The sequence below is a fragment of the Melozone crissalis genome, unplaced genomic scaffold (genome assembly GCF_028551555.1).
Source record: "Melozone crissalis strain CALT ecotype California unplaced genomic scaffold, PUWL_Pcris_2 ptg000004l_1, whole genome shotgun sequence".
Lineage (NCBI taxonomy): Eukaryota > Metazoa > Chordata > Aves > Passeriformes > Passerellidae > Melozone > Melozone crissalis.
This window is the reverse complement of record NW_026535782.1, coordinates 41,366,549-41,379,701: the sequence shown is the minus strand read 5'-3', so window position 1 is coordinate 41,379,701 and position 13,153 is coordinate 41,366,549. Positions and strand designations below refer to the sequence as shown.

At 51.4% G+C, this 13,153-nt stretch overlaps 1 protein-coding gene across 1 annotated transcript in view; it reads right to left on the bottom strand.

Moving 5' to 3' along the window:
- Positions 1-9: 9 nt before the first annotated feature.
- The window catches only part of MRTFA (myocardin related transcription factor A), a 106,048-nt gene continuing 92,904 nt past the window's right edge, over positions 10-13,153 (bottom strand). Inside the window, exons 10-20 of the mRNA XM_054279770.1 lie at positions 12,855-12,930; positions 12,027-12,188; positions 10,421-10,596; positions 9,854-10,009; positions 9,102-9,352; positions 8,586-8,757; positions 7,349-8,443; positions 6,126-6,257; positions 4,191-4,367; positions 3,749-3,809; positions 10-3,310 (exon numbers count right to left, since the gene is read on the bottom strand). Of these exons, the coding sequence (XP_054135745.1) occupies positions 2,811-3,310; positions 3,749-3,809; positions 4,191-4,367; positions 6,126-6,257; positions 7,349-8,443; positions 8,586-8,757; positions 9,102-9,352; positions 9,854-10,009; positions 10,421-10,596; positions 12,027-12,188; positions 12,855-12,930 (2,958 nt within the window). The 3' untranslated portion in view covers positions 10-2,810. The remainder of the gene's footprint in view (positions 3,311-3,748; positions 3,810-4,190; positions 4,368-6,125; positions 6,258-7,348; positions 8,444-8,585; positions 8,758-9,101; positions 9,353-9,853; positions 10,010-10,420; positions 10,597-12,026; positions 12,189-12,854; positions 12,931-13,153) is intronic.

Here is a 13,153-nt window from a genome sequence, read left to right as displayed (position 1 = left end):
CCACACTCACTCTCCTGGCAGAAGCCCCTTGTGGAGAGGGGCTCCCACAGGTCAGCCGGGCTCCTCAGGACATGAGGCTCATGGTTCTGCATCCTCTGGGCTCCTTGAAGCTCTTCAGCCACTGCAAGTATGTTGGGCAAAGTCAGGGTCATTAAATTCCTACAGTTTCACACCTGATGGTGGATGGGTGAAAGTGAAAGGGAGCTCAGCCTTCCACCAGCAATCTCTGGGAAGGGCTACACTGCTATCAGGCATTGGCATCTCTCTGCCAATCACTGGAGTACCTGGCTCAGGGCAAGGAACCAGGGCTAGGTCAGGCCAGGACTGCAGCTGGAGTCTCCCACCTTCCTCTAGGAACTCATTGCACTTTATTGATAATTTCCTTCTTTATTTAATAGCTGTAGAATTGTAATTATTTGTACCAAAGAAATCACACAGCTGGTTTTTGTGGGGGCTACTGCAACTATGGGCTGAAGAACCTGATTTTGCTTGAGTCTGACAAACAGGCAGCCTCACATTTTGCCCCTAGCATCTCGGAGATCCTCCCACTCCCCCCATACTTTCCTCCTTAGAAACTCCTGCCTCCTGCCCTCACAGCTGGGCAGAGCAGGTGAAAGCTCCTTAAGGTGATTGCTAAGTACTCACTGGTCCCAGCGAGCACCTGGGCTATGCCAGGGAAGAATTCAGGGAGGGCTCAGGAGGATAAAGGGGATGCTCACCAGACTCTTTTATTCTGATTTTTAGGATGTGACACTGTAGTTTGAGGAATAGAAAGCCTGTGGGGAGGGGGGAGTGGTGTCCTCCCCAGCCCGGACACTGAGGGAGGCAGATAAGAGGCTCCAACTTGCTTACAGCTCAGGGCCAGAGGAGAGAGGAGGGGAAAGAAAGGAAGCTGCCAGCAGGCTCCCCCTGCTAATGATTAGGAAAGTGGCTCCCCATGCAGTTAACAAGCAAAGGGCTCAGGAAAGCAGGAGTATCTCCCAGCTGCAAACAGGCATGACCCTACCCAGCTGCCAGTTCAGTGGCTGAGGGAGAGCACATTGTGCAGGGTTGGCATTTACCTGCCTCACCATGGAGCAGAGGTACCAGCACCCCTGTGGCACAGCCTCTCCTTGGGAAGAGGACCAGGTACCAAAGTTGCAGGGAAGAAGCACGGGGCTCACAGCTACCCCTCCCCAGCAGGAAGCTCTGCAGCCCACCGTGGGGGAAAGGTGGGAACAGCATCCTGAAGGAGATACTGAGAAGGATGGCAGTTGATCCTTCCATTGCCTGAGCAGGTCAGTACCTCAGTCTGGATGACTTCAGAAGCCACAGCTTCCCCCACCTCACTCAGCACGAGCAGCCTAGACCCAGCTCAGGGCCAAAGCAGGGACAGCCTTGTGGCGAGGTGGCCACATCCACATAAGCCACGTCCCACCTGCTCAGTGTGGCTGTGAGTTACTGACACAGGAATTCTAAAGTAACAGCATAAGAGTGAGCCACAGGCCTGCTGCTCCACCACAGAGCCCTGCCCAAGGAATAGCATTGTCATGGCTCTGAGGTCCTGGGCGCTTGTACACCCACTCCTCAGCCTGCAGTTGTCCCAAGGCACCAGCCTGGGGCCCCACGGGGACACAGGGCACCAGCTCAAAGTAAGCAGCCATTTACTTTGGAGGGAGGGAGGAGCAGAGGTCAGCTGCCCAATACTTGCTTTCATGCTGCTCCCCGGCAAGGGGCCCTCACAGTCACTGAGCCAGGACCTGTGCTGTGCCACTCAACACCACTCTTGCAGTCCCACTTCCCCTTCCTTGCCTATGGGGTCCAACATCCATTCCCAGCTGCTGCTTTCCACTGGGGCACGTGTTACAGTGAGGCACCAACACAGTGAAGGCAGAGACAGATTGCACGTGGCCCCCAATGATATGTTACTGATTGCCAGCTGTGCCCCTCACCCGCTCCCCAGGACACGCCAGGCTGACTGCCCAGGTCCCTGCCCAGGCTCAGTGCCCTGCTCACCTGGGATGTCACAAGTGCCGTGGGAGCTGGGGGCAATGGGCTGTGCCTGACAGCAGTTTTAACATATAAGGACCTGATTTTAGCACCTTAAAAACCTGTTTTGCAGCCCAAAGTGAGTGAAGCTAGCAGGCAGGCCTCTGCCAAGCTCAGCAATATTTGGGAAACCAGCTTAGACATTAGCAGGTTGGTGGGGAGCCCTGGTTCCCTTTGGCTACGTTTAGAGAAGGTGCCTGTTCCGCCCAGCTCCTCCCAGCCCTGCGGCAGATCAGACCCTCCCCTGAGAGATGGCAGGTGGTGCAGGGGGCAGCTGCTCTGGGCCCCAGCCAGCCCTCCCGCCTTTGTGTCCTGCTCCAGAGGTAGAATCCATTTCCACAACCGTTAAGACCAACCGTGCTGGGGCAGCACAACCCCCTCTATCTGCCAATCCCAGGAAGGCGCAGAGCACTGCTTCTGGAAACAGCTCAAGCCCAGTCATGCTCTGTCCCACGTGAGGGAACAATGTGCTGCCATTGCTCCTGCCTGGAGGAACAGGGGCTGCAAGCTCTGCCCTCACCCCAGCTGGGCCAGGCTGTGTGGAGTGGGCAGGAGGCCACCAGCTCCACAGCTCCTCCTGCCCCTTTGCCCCCCCACCCCAGCAGCCGATCTCCCTGCCCTGGCCCGGCCCACTGCTGGCCTCACGCAGGAAGGACACTGTTAGGGGAGGAGTACAAATACTAGGAGCTCTTTCTTTTTCTTTTTTTTTTGGTTGACTGGCCTCTTCCCTCTGCATGCCTGTGCCCTCCCACTCCCGTTCCCTTCAGTCTCTGCTCACAGAATTACAAGCAAGAATCCCAGTGCAGCTGCAGATCATGTCCATCAAGAAAGTCTGTGGAAAAGAGGCTGGGAGCCGTGGTGCTCAGGGGAGCCAGGCTCATGACAGAACCCCCTGGCAGCTCCAGCCAGTCCATGCTGTCCAAGTTAGCCTCAGCCAGATCCAGGGCTATGCCCCCAGACGGCTCGTGAGCAAAGTGCAATTCCGAGGTGTCCATGGGTGAAGGCGGGTGGTCCAGGATGGCCGAGCTGCTCAGCATCTCACTGTGGAGGTCATCGATGAGGGACAGGGGCTCCGGCCCGTCGTGGCCCGCCGTCAGCAGCGGGAGGCCCGTGCTGCTCTCCAGGAAGTCCTCCAGGCGGCCCGGCAGCGCCGGCTGCGCCAGGGACACCGGCACCGCCAGCTCCGACGAGTGCTGGCTGCTGGGCGCTGGGGAACACGCCGGGGCCACGGGCGCCTCTTTCCCAGCTGGGGACGACTGATCCTTGAAGTCAGCAGAAATCTCTGGAGAGGGAACAAACAGGCCAAGTAAGGAAAAGTCTGGCTGAACACCAGATGGATGCCTCCCACCCACCAGGGCTACAGACACCCCCCAGACTAAGCCGTCACTGACCACCAGCTGGGATGAGGAAACATCCCTGTGCCCGTGCTTGCCTCACTATGGGGAGTTTTCAGCCCACCTCCCAAAAATCCCATCTCTGTCCAGTATCTCAGAAGTGATGTGCCTGACTCTGATGCAGCAGAGCTATCAAGAATCACAGAATCATATTAAGGCCTGACTGACATCTCCCTCAGTGCCTTAATGACTGCTGCCAGTGCTAAAGGCCCTGCAAGGGACACTGGAGAAGAGAGCGAGGCCATAAGCAGACTCTCCCCTCGGTGCTCTGCAATCCCCAGACTCAGACCCAGGGACGGTGGGAAATGCTGGCTTTGTCTCCTCACCTCCACTTTCGATGAGGATATCAAACAGGTCGTCCATCTGCTGGCTGGAACAGCCGTTCTCCTGGGGAGAGCAAGTGCAGGATTAGCTTCCTATTCACCAGGGGAACTTCCACCTCCAGCAACACCCTTGGCTGCTGGCTCTCCTCCCTTGCCCCAGGGATGGGGCTGTTTTCTAGCAAGAGTGACCACACCATGACATGGCACCATGTAACCTCTGTAACCCAGGCTGTAACTGGCTTGGAAAGTATGGTCAGCAACAGCAGTGAATGGCTTGGGATTTTTTACCTGGGTTCAGCCCAAACCCTCCAGAGGAAGTTCAGTGAGAAAGGTGCAGTTGTGTCTCCATTCCCTATCACTGGCCCATATCAAGAAACTAAGTAAATTCACAATGGCAACCTTTCCTCTGCTCTCCAAGGAAACCAGGCAGAACAACAGCTCTCACCTGGGCCTTTGGCTGTTGCTTCATGGCCTCTTCATAGCCTGGTGGTGGCTCTTTCACTGGGACCGAGGGAACCGGAACAGGAGGTGGAGGAGTTCCAAAAAGCGGCGTGTGCTGCTGCTGCTCCAGGTCCATCTGGGAGGGGGAAGGGGCAGCAGGAGAGCCAGGCTGTGATGAGGACTGTTTAGAACGAAGGCAGAAGAGGGAATGAATGCAAATCAGGGAAACGTCTACATTAACTCCTGTCTCACAGCTGCTTTGAGAGACCATCACCTCTCCCTGGGAGCACTGCACAGCAGTCTGCGCTGCGCTGCCCACAGCAGCCTGCCTCCCCTGACTGCAGGGGAAGAAGACAAATTTCCCCTCAACTCACAGCTGGAAATCTTTAGTTGATTTTTCCAATGCTAAAGCCGCCACACCACAAACCACCTCCTCACTTCTCCTGGACGGGGAGAGCCTCGTCTATCCAAGCAGGGGATTCCTGCAGCACTTTGGAGGGAAAGGGCATTTCCCTTGTGTGCTCAGCCTACTCTGTGCAGTATATCCAGGGCCTACCCACCTCCCTCTACAGTGCCTGTTTTGGAGTCACAAGCCAGCTTCACTTAGCAGCAAGTTTCACAGCCTGCTGGTGGGTGGAGAGCACCAGAGCCCTCAGCAGCACCAGAGCTCCAAAGGAAACCCCAAGTGTTGCAGGAAGTGGTGCTCATGACTCAGCTTTACCAGATGAATCAGCACATAGCTGCCCATAGGAAGGAGGATCAGGCCTTTCTCTCTACAGCAGCTCTGCATGACCCACACAGAAACTTGCTCCCCCAGAGCAGCAAACCCTGGGCAGCAGCTGAATGCCACTTCCAACATATTGATGCCTTTGCCTATCCTGTTTTCCCTGGAAAGCTGCTCATCTGTTCTGTGACCCACAGGCAGAGGAGCGACCTCAGAGCAGCTCTGCTGGGGTCCACTCTTCCTGAGAAGGGCTGGAAACCATGGCACAGGCCATGGGATGTGCTGGGAGGGCACCTTTTTTGACACACTGGGTGGGCTGGTTTTACCAGAAGCACCAATTCTCAGCAACTGCTTACGGAAACCATTGGGGAAGAAAGGCTGCAGGTTTGGAGGTGCTGAGAAAGACAACTTGGTGTAGGCCAGCTGCCCTGTGACCACCTGCAGACCTGGCTTCTGACCCCACAGGGAGGCAAAAGGATTGGAAAAGTCAGTACAGACACCTCTGCAGCACAAAGGCTAAGGAACTCCAAGGAAAAAGGTGCCTTTATTTACCTTCTCCACTTTCTCCAAGGTCTCAAAGCAAACCAAGGCACTGACCCTTTGCAAAGTACATTTCTCACTGTAAATATGCTAGAAATCACTTCTGTCTTCATACCCTTTCCAGGAACTGACTCAGAAATGATCCTCCAAGCTCTTAAAAACTCTTAAATCATCTTTCTGTACCTTATCTTAATTACAGTTGAGAGAGACAGCTAAGCAGGCTAGAAAGGGTTGAGATGTACAGCATAGCCTCCTTACAGCCAGCACCTGGAGAGGGTTAAAGGCAGAGGTGCTCTTTCCTGAAGCAGTATTACACTTCACAAAGTGGTGATTAACTGGCATGCTCAGGGCAGGAGAATGGAAATGACAGCATGCTCAGCAATAGCAGAGACTAAAAGGTCACAGCCCTTCTACTCCTCCGAGCTCACAGCAGCAGCCACACCATCCACACCACCCTCTCTCCATGCAGCAGCCATGTCTTCTGTTCAGCAGCAGTCCTTCAAGAATCTGGAACACTCCTGTGAATCAAGGCTGCCCACTCCAGCCCCTCACTGTTTTTACTCCACAGACAACACCCACTGGAATGTGGTACATTTGTACCCACTGCCTGTGGCTACAAACGCTGGCAGCAGGCAAAGAAAACCAAGGGAGAAAAGGGAGCAGGCAGTGAGCTACCTTAGATTGGTTTGGTCCTCTGGGCTGCTGCTGCTGCTGCTGCTGCTGCTGTTGTGTGGGCTGCTGAGGGGTGTTTGCAGGTACCTGACACGGCAGTTGGCTGGAAGTTTTAGCGGGTGATGATTGTACGCTCTGGAAAGAAAAGGGTATCCATAACAGGTTATTCCCCAGACATGACACTGACACAGGGCTTAGGCTTCTTACAGGATTTATAAGTTTGTTTTTTCCCCACTCTTTATTAAATTCCATCCTTCTCTTTCCCTGAGCAGAGAAATCAGACCAGATGCAATTGAGAGTCCTAAGGGAGGAGGCAGTACCAGCCTAAATCCCTGGGCTACCCATGACACGCCTCAAGGACTGCCTGACCTGACAGGAGCTGTGCCCTTTGGAGCAGTGGTGCTCAGGTGAGATTCTCTGCTGCCGACATCTCACCTGCTATGCAGCAAACGTAGCCTGCTCCGTGCCTGTCACTAATGGCAGACACTGCCACTTGCTCTGCAGAAAGTGCAAGGAATGTATCAGCAGAGAATGAAAATTATCTTTGATGTCATGGAAGGTGCTGAGGTTTGACTTATGCCATCAAACTTGGGCATATTTATCCCTTCCTGGAAGGAACACTCGGAACACTTCTGTTAAGTGCTGAGCTCATGCCAGCAGGGGATTCGTAAATCATCTCTGATGAAAGACTCTGTTAACACTGAAATACTGACATGCATTAAACAAAGAGCAGCCAAAATGCAAACAGTCTGCTCCCAGGGTCTGATTTCACCTCTTGGTAGATAAGATGACCCATCTATCACTCCAACTACGATCTCTACAGTTAAGGACAAGAGGTGAAATACACTCTGCTCATTTTACTACCACAGGCATAGTTGTTAAAAACCAGTGAACTGTGGTAACAAACCCTTAGAGTCCAAGCCCAAGGTCCTGCCTGACAAAAGGCAGAACCATGTGTTTGGAAGAATGCTGAACAGTCTGTGATGCACAGAGCCAATCGTGCATTGCCGTACACAGCTCATCATAGTCAAATTCCAGTCTTTTTGCCAAAGATCTGCTTACACTGCTCTGTTTTACAAAGCCATGATCTACCAACCACTGCAGTGAGCAACTCAGCCCTTTCAGTATTTATGTACTGAATTTCCACCCCGAGGCCATCCTATGGTGTCCTGAGTGGGACGAGGAGAGAGGAACCCAACCTCAGATGGGATTTGACCCTTGCCTACCTGCAGGGGTGGGCAGCTGCTCCCTGCCATCCCGTGGGGAGAGAGGCCCTGCCTCTCGGCGCTCTGCTTGGTCACGGTGAGGACAATGTGGGTCCCTGTGGAGTCAGTGATGAGGGTGGGGGGAGGGGTGCCCTTGCCGAGGGCGCTCCCTTGCTGGCCAAGGACAAGCTGCGGGCTGTGGGGCTGGCACGGCGGCTCCGCCTCCTCCTGCTTCACCAGCACGGCTTTCTTTGGCACTGCGCTTGTGTTGGAAGTGTCCATTTGGCTAGCGCTTGGTGCGGGGCTGAACTGCTCTGTTTGGCCACTGGATTGCTTCGCACACTGGCAACTCGGGAAACCGTTTTCACTCTTGACCTGGGCGCCAAACGCTCCTGGCTTGGAGGCGAGGGCTGTTCCTTCTCCCGCGGCTGCTGGGGCTGGCTGGGACTGCTGGGAGCGCTTCTCCTGCTCCAGCTGCAGCCTAAGCATCTCCACCAGCTGCTGCTTCTGTTTCAGCATGCGGGTGAGTTCCTCAATCTGCTTGTCCTTCTCCTGCAGCATCTGGTCTTTGTCCCTAACTTCTGCATCTCTGCTGTTACCAGCACCACACCACTCTGACTTGGGTGCCACATTTATGCTGCAGGAAGCGGACTTGGAGCTTTCTTCCTTCACCAAGAACTGCACTGGAGATGTCTGCAAGGTGAGCTGGGTCAGAGGGGAAGTCACCATCTCTCCAAAGGTATCTCCAGTGCCCGAGTTTTCATCCCCTGTACTCATTTGCGAGCGCTCAGAAGGAGTTGGAGAAACAGGAGGAGTTGAGCCTGTGCTCCCAAACTTCATCACGCCGCCACCAGTAACTGTGGCCACAACTACTTCTGCTGGTGCAATGCCAGTGGTGACCAGGGCTGGCCCTGTGCTCAGCCTGGCAGTTGGGAAGGCCACCACCACCTCAGCAGCTTTAGGGAGGACAGCTGCTGTGCTGGGCTTGGGAGTGGGGGTCGTTTGGCCGGCTGCACCGTTCTGCTCTTGGTAAGCTCGGAGACGCTCAATCAGGTCCGTCTTTGTGCCCGAGACAGGCAAGGCCCTCAGCTTTAGCTCCTGCTTCAGCTCTGCTACCTGGTAAGGGGGGGAAAAAAGAGGGCAATATTAAGAGAACTTCTAACTGAACAACTATCAGTTAGATATCAGCAGCAACATCGTTCAGTACTGCCCACTGACAATGGCAGAAAGGGTCTGTTCAGCTTCACAGGACATTTACCTTCATCTCATCCAGGTTGGCAGGGAGAGGGCCAGGCTTGCCCACTGCAGCGTTACTGTTCTGTCTCATCAGCCCACCTGAACCAGAAGATACTGACGGTGTGCTGCTGACTGTGGCAGAGAGATTGCGTACGGCGGGGGCACTGGCACCACTCTGCTGCTCTCCTGGAGGCCTGCAGGAAAAGAAAGAACACAGACATCAAAACCACGGCAGAAAGACACCAGAGGCCCTCAGTGTCCACAAACATACACATTCAGAAACATCTGGCTCACTAGTGCTGCCCTAGACTCTGAAGCACACCAACGCTCTCAACTATATCCATGCTCCTTGCTGTGCCAACTGACTCACTTCAGCTGCTTTTGTCCAATTCACCTTCCACCAGCTCTTTTTGAGGCCCTCTGGAACCTACAAGGCTGAATGTGTCACACTGTCACACCCAGAGGCCACCCCTCACACCCAGAACACCAGATCTCTGCTAAGAGTGCGGCTAAGTGACCTGCCACTGCGGACCCATACTTAGGTGGGGCTGGCAGGATGGTCTGATAGTTGTAGTGCTGCTGCTGCTGGTTGAGGATCTGAAGCTGGAGAAAGAGCTGCTGTTGCTGCAGTATTTTGGCATAGGATGAATCCATGGGAGGAGCTCCCTTGTCCTGCTTTTGGTCCGGGGGAATATACTGATGATACTTTAGCTTCTTGACTTTCGGCTTCAACTCCTTGGCTTTTTTGCTGCGCTGAGACTTCTCACTAGCAGACTTGGGCTGGCTTTGCTATTTAGAAAAAAAGGAGGAAGCAAGTCAGAAAGGAATCACTGATACAATGTAATACCCCATGTAAACCAGAACACACACTGGGATTTTAATTTTGAAGTTTTCTACTTTGTTCACCTCAGGGTCTTTCCATGCTTCTCTAACTGAGACATTACAGACAAGGACTGGCAGCAGCTTATGCTGCACCATAATGCAGGTCACCTTTCCCAGCACATCAGATCATTTGCTCATCCAGTGCAGACTCATTGACTCTAATTACAGATAACACTGATCGTTTCAAAACATTTTGCATTCAGCATCCATTTTATAGAAGATGAATACACCACGGAACAGAAAACTCCATTAAATATGTTACACTTAGTGTCGGAGGAAGACAACAGTGAGAAATGTTTTCTTCCTTTGCATCTGTTAATCTAATACTTCCAACTCCAAACCTGCTTAAAAGTAACCTTCTTATCTTCCTTCAGGCTACAACAATAAAGACATCTGCCAAAATAGTACCTTAATGAGTGTTGGTGGGGGCTTGGCAGCAGTAAGAGCCACTCCATTGGTAAGACTAGGGGGCAGAAGAGGTGGAGGTGGCAGTGGTGGAGGTGGCTGCTCAGGTAGGAAAAGAGTTTCACTGGAGTCTGCACTAATCTGCAACTGGGATGAACCCTGCAGGGACAGAAAAAAGCATAATGAATACAAACAAAAGGAGAGAAATACTTTAACAGAGTGCAGGAAGTGTTCACTTAGGAAGGAGCATGGCCTTCAAATTTTTAATCAGACGCCTTTAATGCACTGCTTTAGCTGTCCCTGAGAAGCAGTACAACCTCTCAGGGCAGAAAAGGAATCAAAATCCAACAGCTGTATCTCCCCCCAGCATTTCCTGCCCAGTTCCCCACAAGGCACCACCATGAGGGTTTGTGAACAACCAGAGGAGGACTTAACTGACACCACACGGAGCCAAGACCCCTTGTGAAATCTCACAGACTCTAAGGGAAGCCTCAGTCTCACTTTCTGGGCTCCTCTGCCACAAATCAGCATGAATCTCCAGGGCACTGCAGGAGGCCTGCACATTCTCACCTGAGCTAGTGATGTGCCAGTGGTGCTAGGGAGAGGCTCACAAATCCGGGAGTCCATCGGCGATGGCACAGAGCCTTGGGACTCATGGCTGGCTGGCTGTTCTGGGGAGAGGGCATCACTGCTGTCCTCATCAAAGGAGGAGTTGTCTGCAACCTTTGGGTAGTTCACCTGTCCAACTGAAAACACAAACATCAATTGTGGTCTATAAAGTGGAATAAGAAATTACTTGGCTTGACACTAGGTGTTTCACGAAGACAATGATGGCATGGAGAGCTGTGCTTAAAGCACCAGCTAAAAATGAGAGAACAGAGTCCAAACTGGATCAGGTTAAAGTGTTTACATTCACTATCAGTACAATAAAGTGATGTGGACTGGGGTGAACCATTTTCCTGGCTTCCTAGCCTGGCAAGATCAGTGAGTGTAAGAAGAGATCTCAGGTCTGCCCAAACCCAGCTCAGTGGCATGGCTTATTTCATTATCATCTGGTTCCAAAGAAGAAGACTGGAGAGTATAAGATTGAATAATGGCTTTTTTGGTGTTCATCCTGTATGTTAGGAGGTAGAATCTCTTGGATTCTTCTGTCTTGGAAGACAGAATCCCAAACTGTCCTCTAGTCTTACAAGCAATAAGGGCTATGGATTAAGTGATGGTCCTGGCTGCTATTAGCATTTCTGTCCACCTACATGCCCAGTAGATAAATTCAAATGAGTGTACACTTGTAATATACTAAAGTTTTTTAGGCTACATTTTCTCAAATTAATCCTGCTAAGCAGGGGAACACTGTCATTTGACCTCACCTAAAATCAAGAGGAATTCAGAGATGTACTTTGCTCTGTCAGAAGGAAGCCACATCTCCTATGCTTCAGTTCACAAGTTCACCCTTCCTCAACTACTTCTTGTTCAATAGTGAAGCCAGGCTCTCTCACAACACTGTCCTTTTCCTTTTTTATGGAAAGTATTCCATCTTGCTCACAGTTGTGTCCCATTTGTCTTTACAGTAGCTGTGCGTGTTTGAGGGGATGAATAACCACAGACACACAGACTGCTCAGTCTGGGGAGACAGGAAAGAGCCCTGCTCAGGCAGTGGGAAGGCCATCCCTCAGCATTCCTTTCAGCCCTTGGAATGGCACTGGCATGATTTACATCTGTTCTGGTTTATTTTTAAAGGGCTCGAATCCTCTGAAGTTTTTGAGTTCACAGACATCTTTTGTTTCATCACACCTGTTTACATTCTGTCTCCCCTCCTGATCTAAGTCAGTGGGTTCTCCCTGACCAACATTGTTGACATGTTATACTGAGAGAGGGATTTTAAGGAGACAATCTAGGGAATACAATCTTCAACAGCCTTTCATGTCTTTAGGGTATACAACTGCTTTCATATTGTTCTGGAATGTCCACATTCCCTATAATTTAATGTCTCCATAGCATTATCTGGGCCAGAGGGAGATCTTTTCTGAATCCTTGGGCTGAAAGCCTGTGATTCTGGGCCAGGAAAATGAGACCAGCCAGCCATGGGGTTACACTCTCTTAGACATGCAGGTGAATTGACAGGTAATCACAGCACATGTGGGAAATGTCCTCCACAAAGATCCTCCTCTGACCTTACCAATAATAGCTTCCTTCAGGCTGGATTCTACAGGCAAGATGTTCTTCTCCACCAGCTCCATGGGCCCTGGCCTCTGTGCTATCTTCTCATTGAGGTCATCTGCCAGTCTGGCTCTCTTCAGCTTCAGCTGCTTAGCCTGCAAGGAGGGTTCAGCTGAGGTCTCTGTTTGGGGCAAAGTAAATAAAATAGCATCAATCCAACAATGGTCAACCCATGCCCTTCAGCAGTATTTAAATTCTATTCAGAAAGGCAACTGTAGATAACAGTGGGTAACTGTACAGAAAAATAGTTGATAGATAACAACAGGTAACTATGCACTACAAAGATATTACAGATGTTATGTATATTTAGGTTATAATGATAACTACAGCAGCCCTTTTGACAAATTCACTGTTCTCAAACTGATGTCATCCAATTCTCATTCAACCTTTCCCCCTGGTTGTGCCCCAAGCTTGGTGCTCAGCAGCAGCATAGGACTCCCTCTCTGAAACTGAGGTTTGTTATTAATCAGATCAAATCTGCCTCAATCCCTCTTGGACATTTTACAGTGTCTTCCCTTAGCAGAAAAGCAATCCATGGTCATTCTATTTCATTGTTGCTCACCTATACAAAACTGCACAATTTGAATTCACACAACAGATTTTTCTGAGAATAATTCTGAGCAAGCAGAGTTGAATCCCTCTCAAGGAATCATGCACCAGGCATGATCTTCTGCCCATTCCCAAGTGGAAGGAAGCTTTGGAGATCAGAGGCAAAGCAGAAGGCTGTTAAAAAAGTAGTTACAATAACGTTTATTGTTGATGTTTTCAGGTTCAGCACTTGCCATACCTTCCAGAATGTGCATCCTAACCAGCTCTGATCTCTCGGGCCGGGAGCGGATTTTGCGTTTCAGATAGTCCTCTGTCTGCAGAAAAACAGAGAAACAAGAACCCCCTTCAGCTGACTGGACACAGGAGTGAGGGACTCTTGAACAGCACAATGAAAACAAACAACCATCTTTAGCTGTTACTGAGATCTAAATAAGCACAAACCGGAGAAGGGACCCATCTCCTGTCCCAGGGCACCCAGAAAATGACCTTACTCTAAAGATGACCTTCTATTATAATTACCTCAGCCAATTGTGCAAT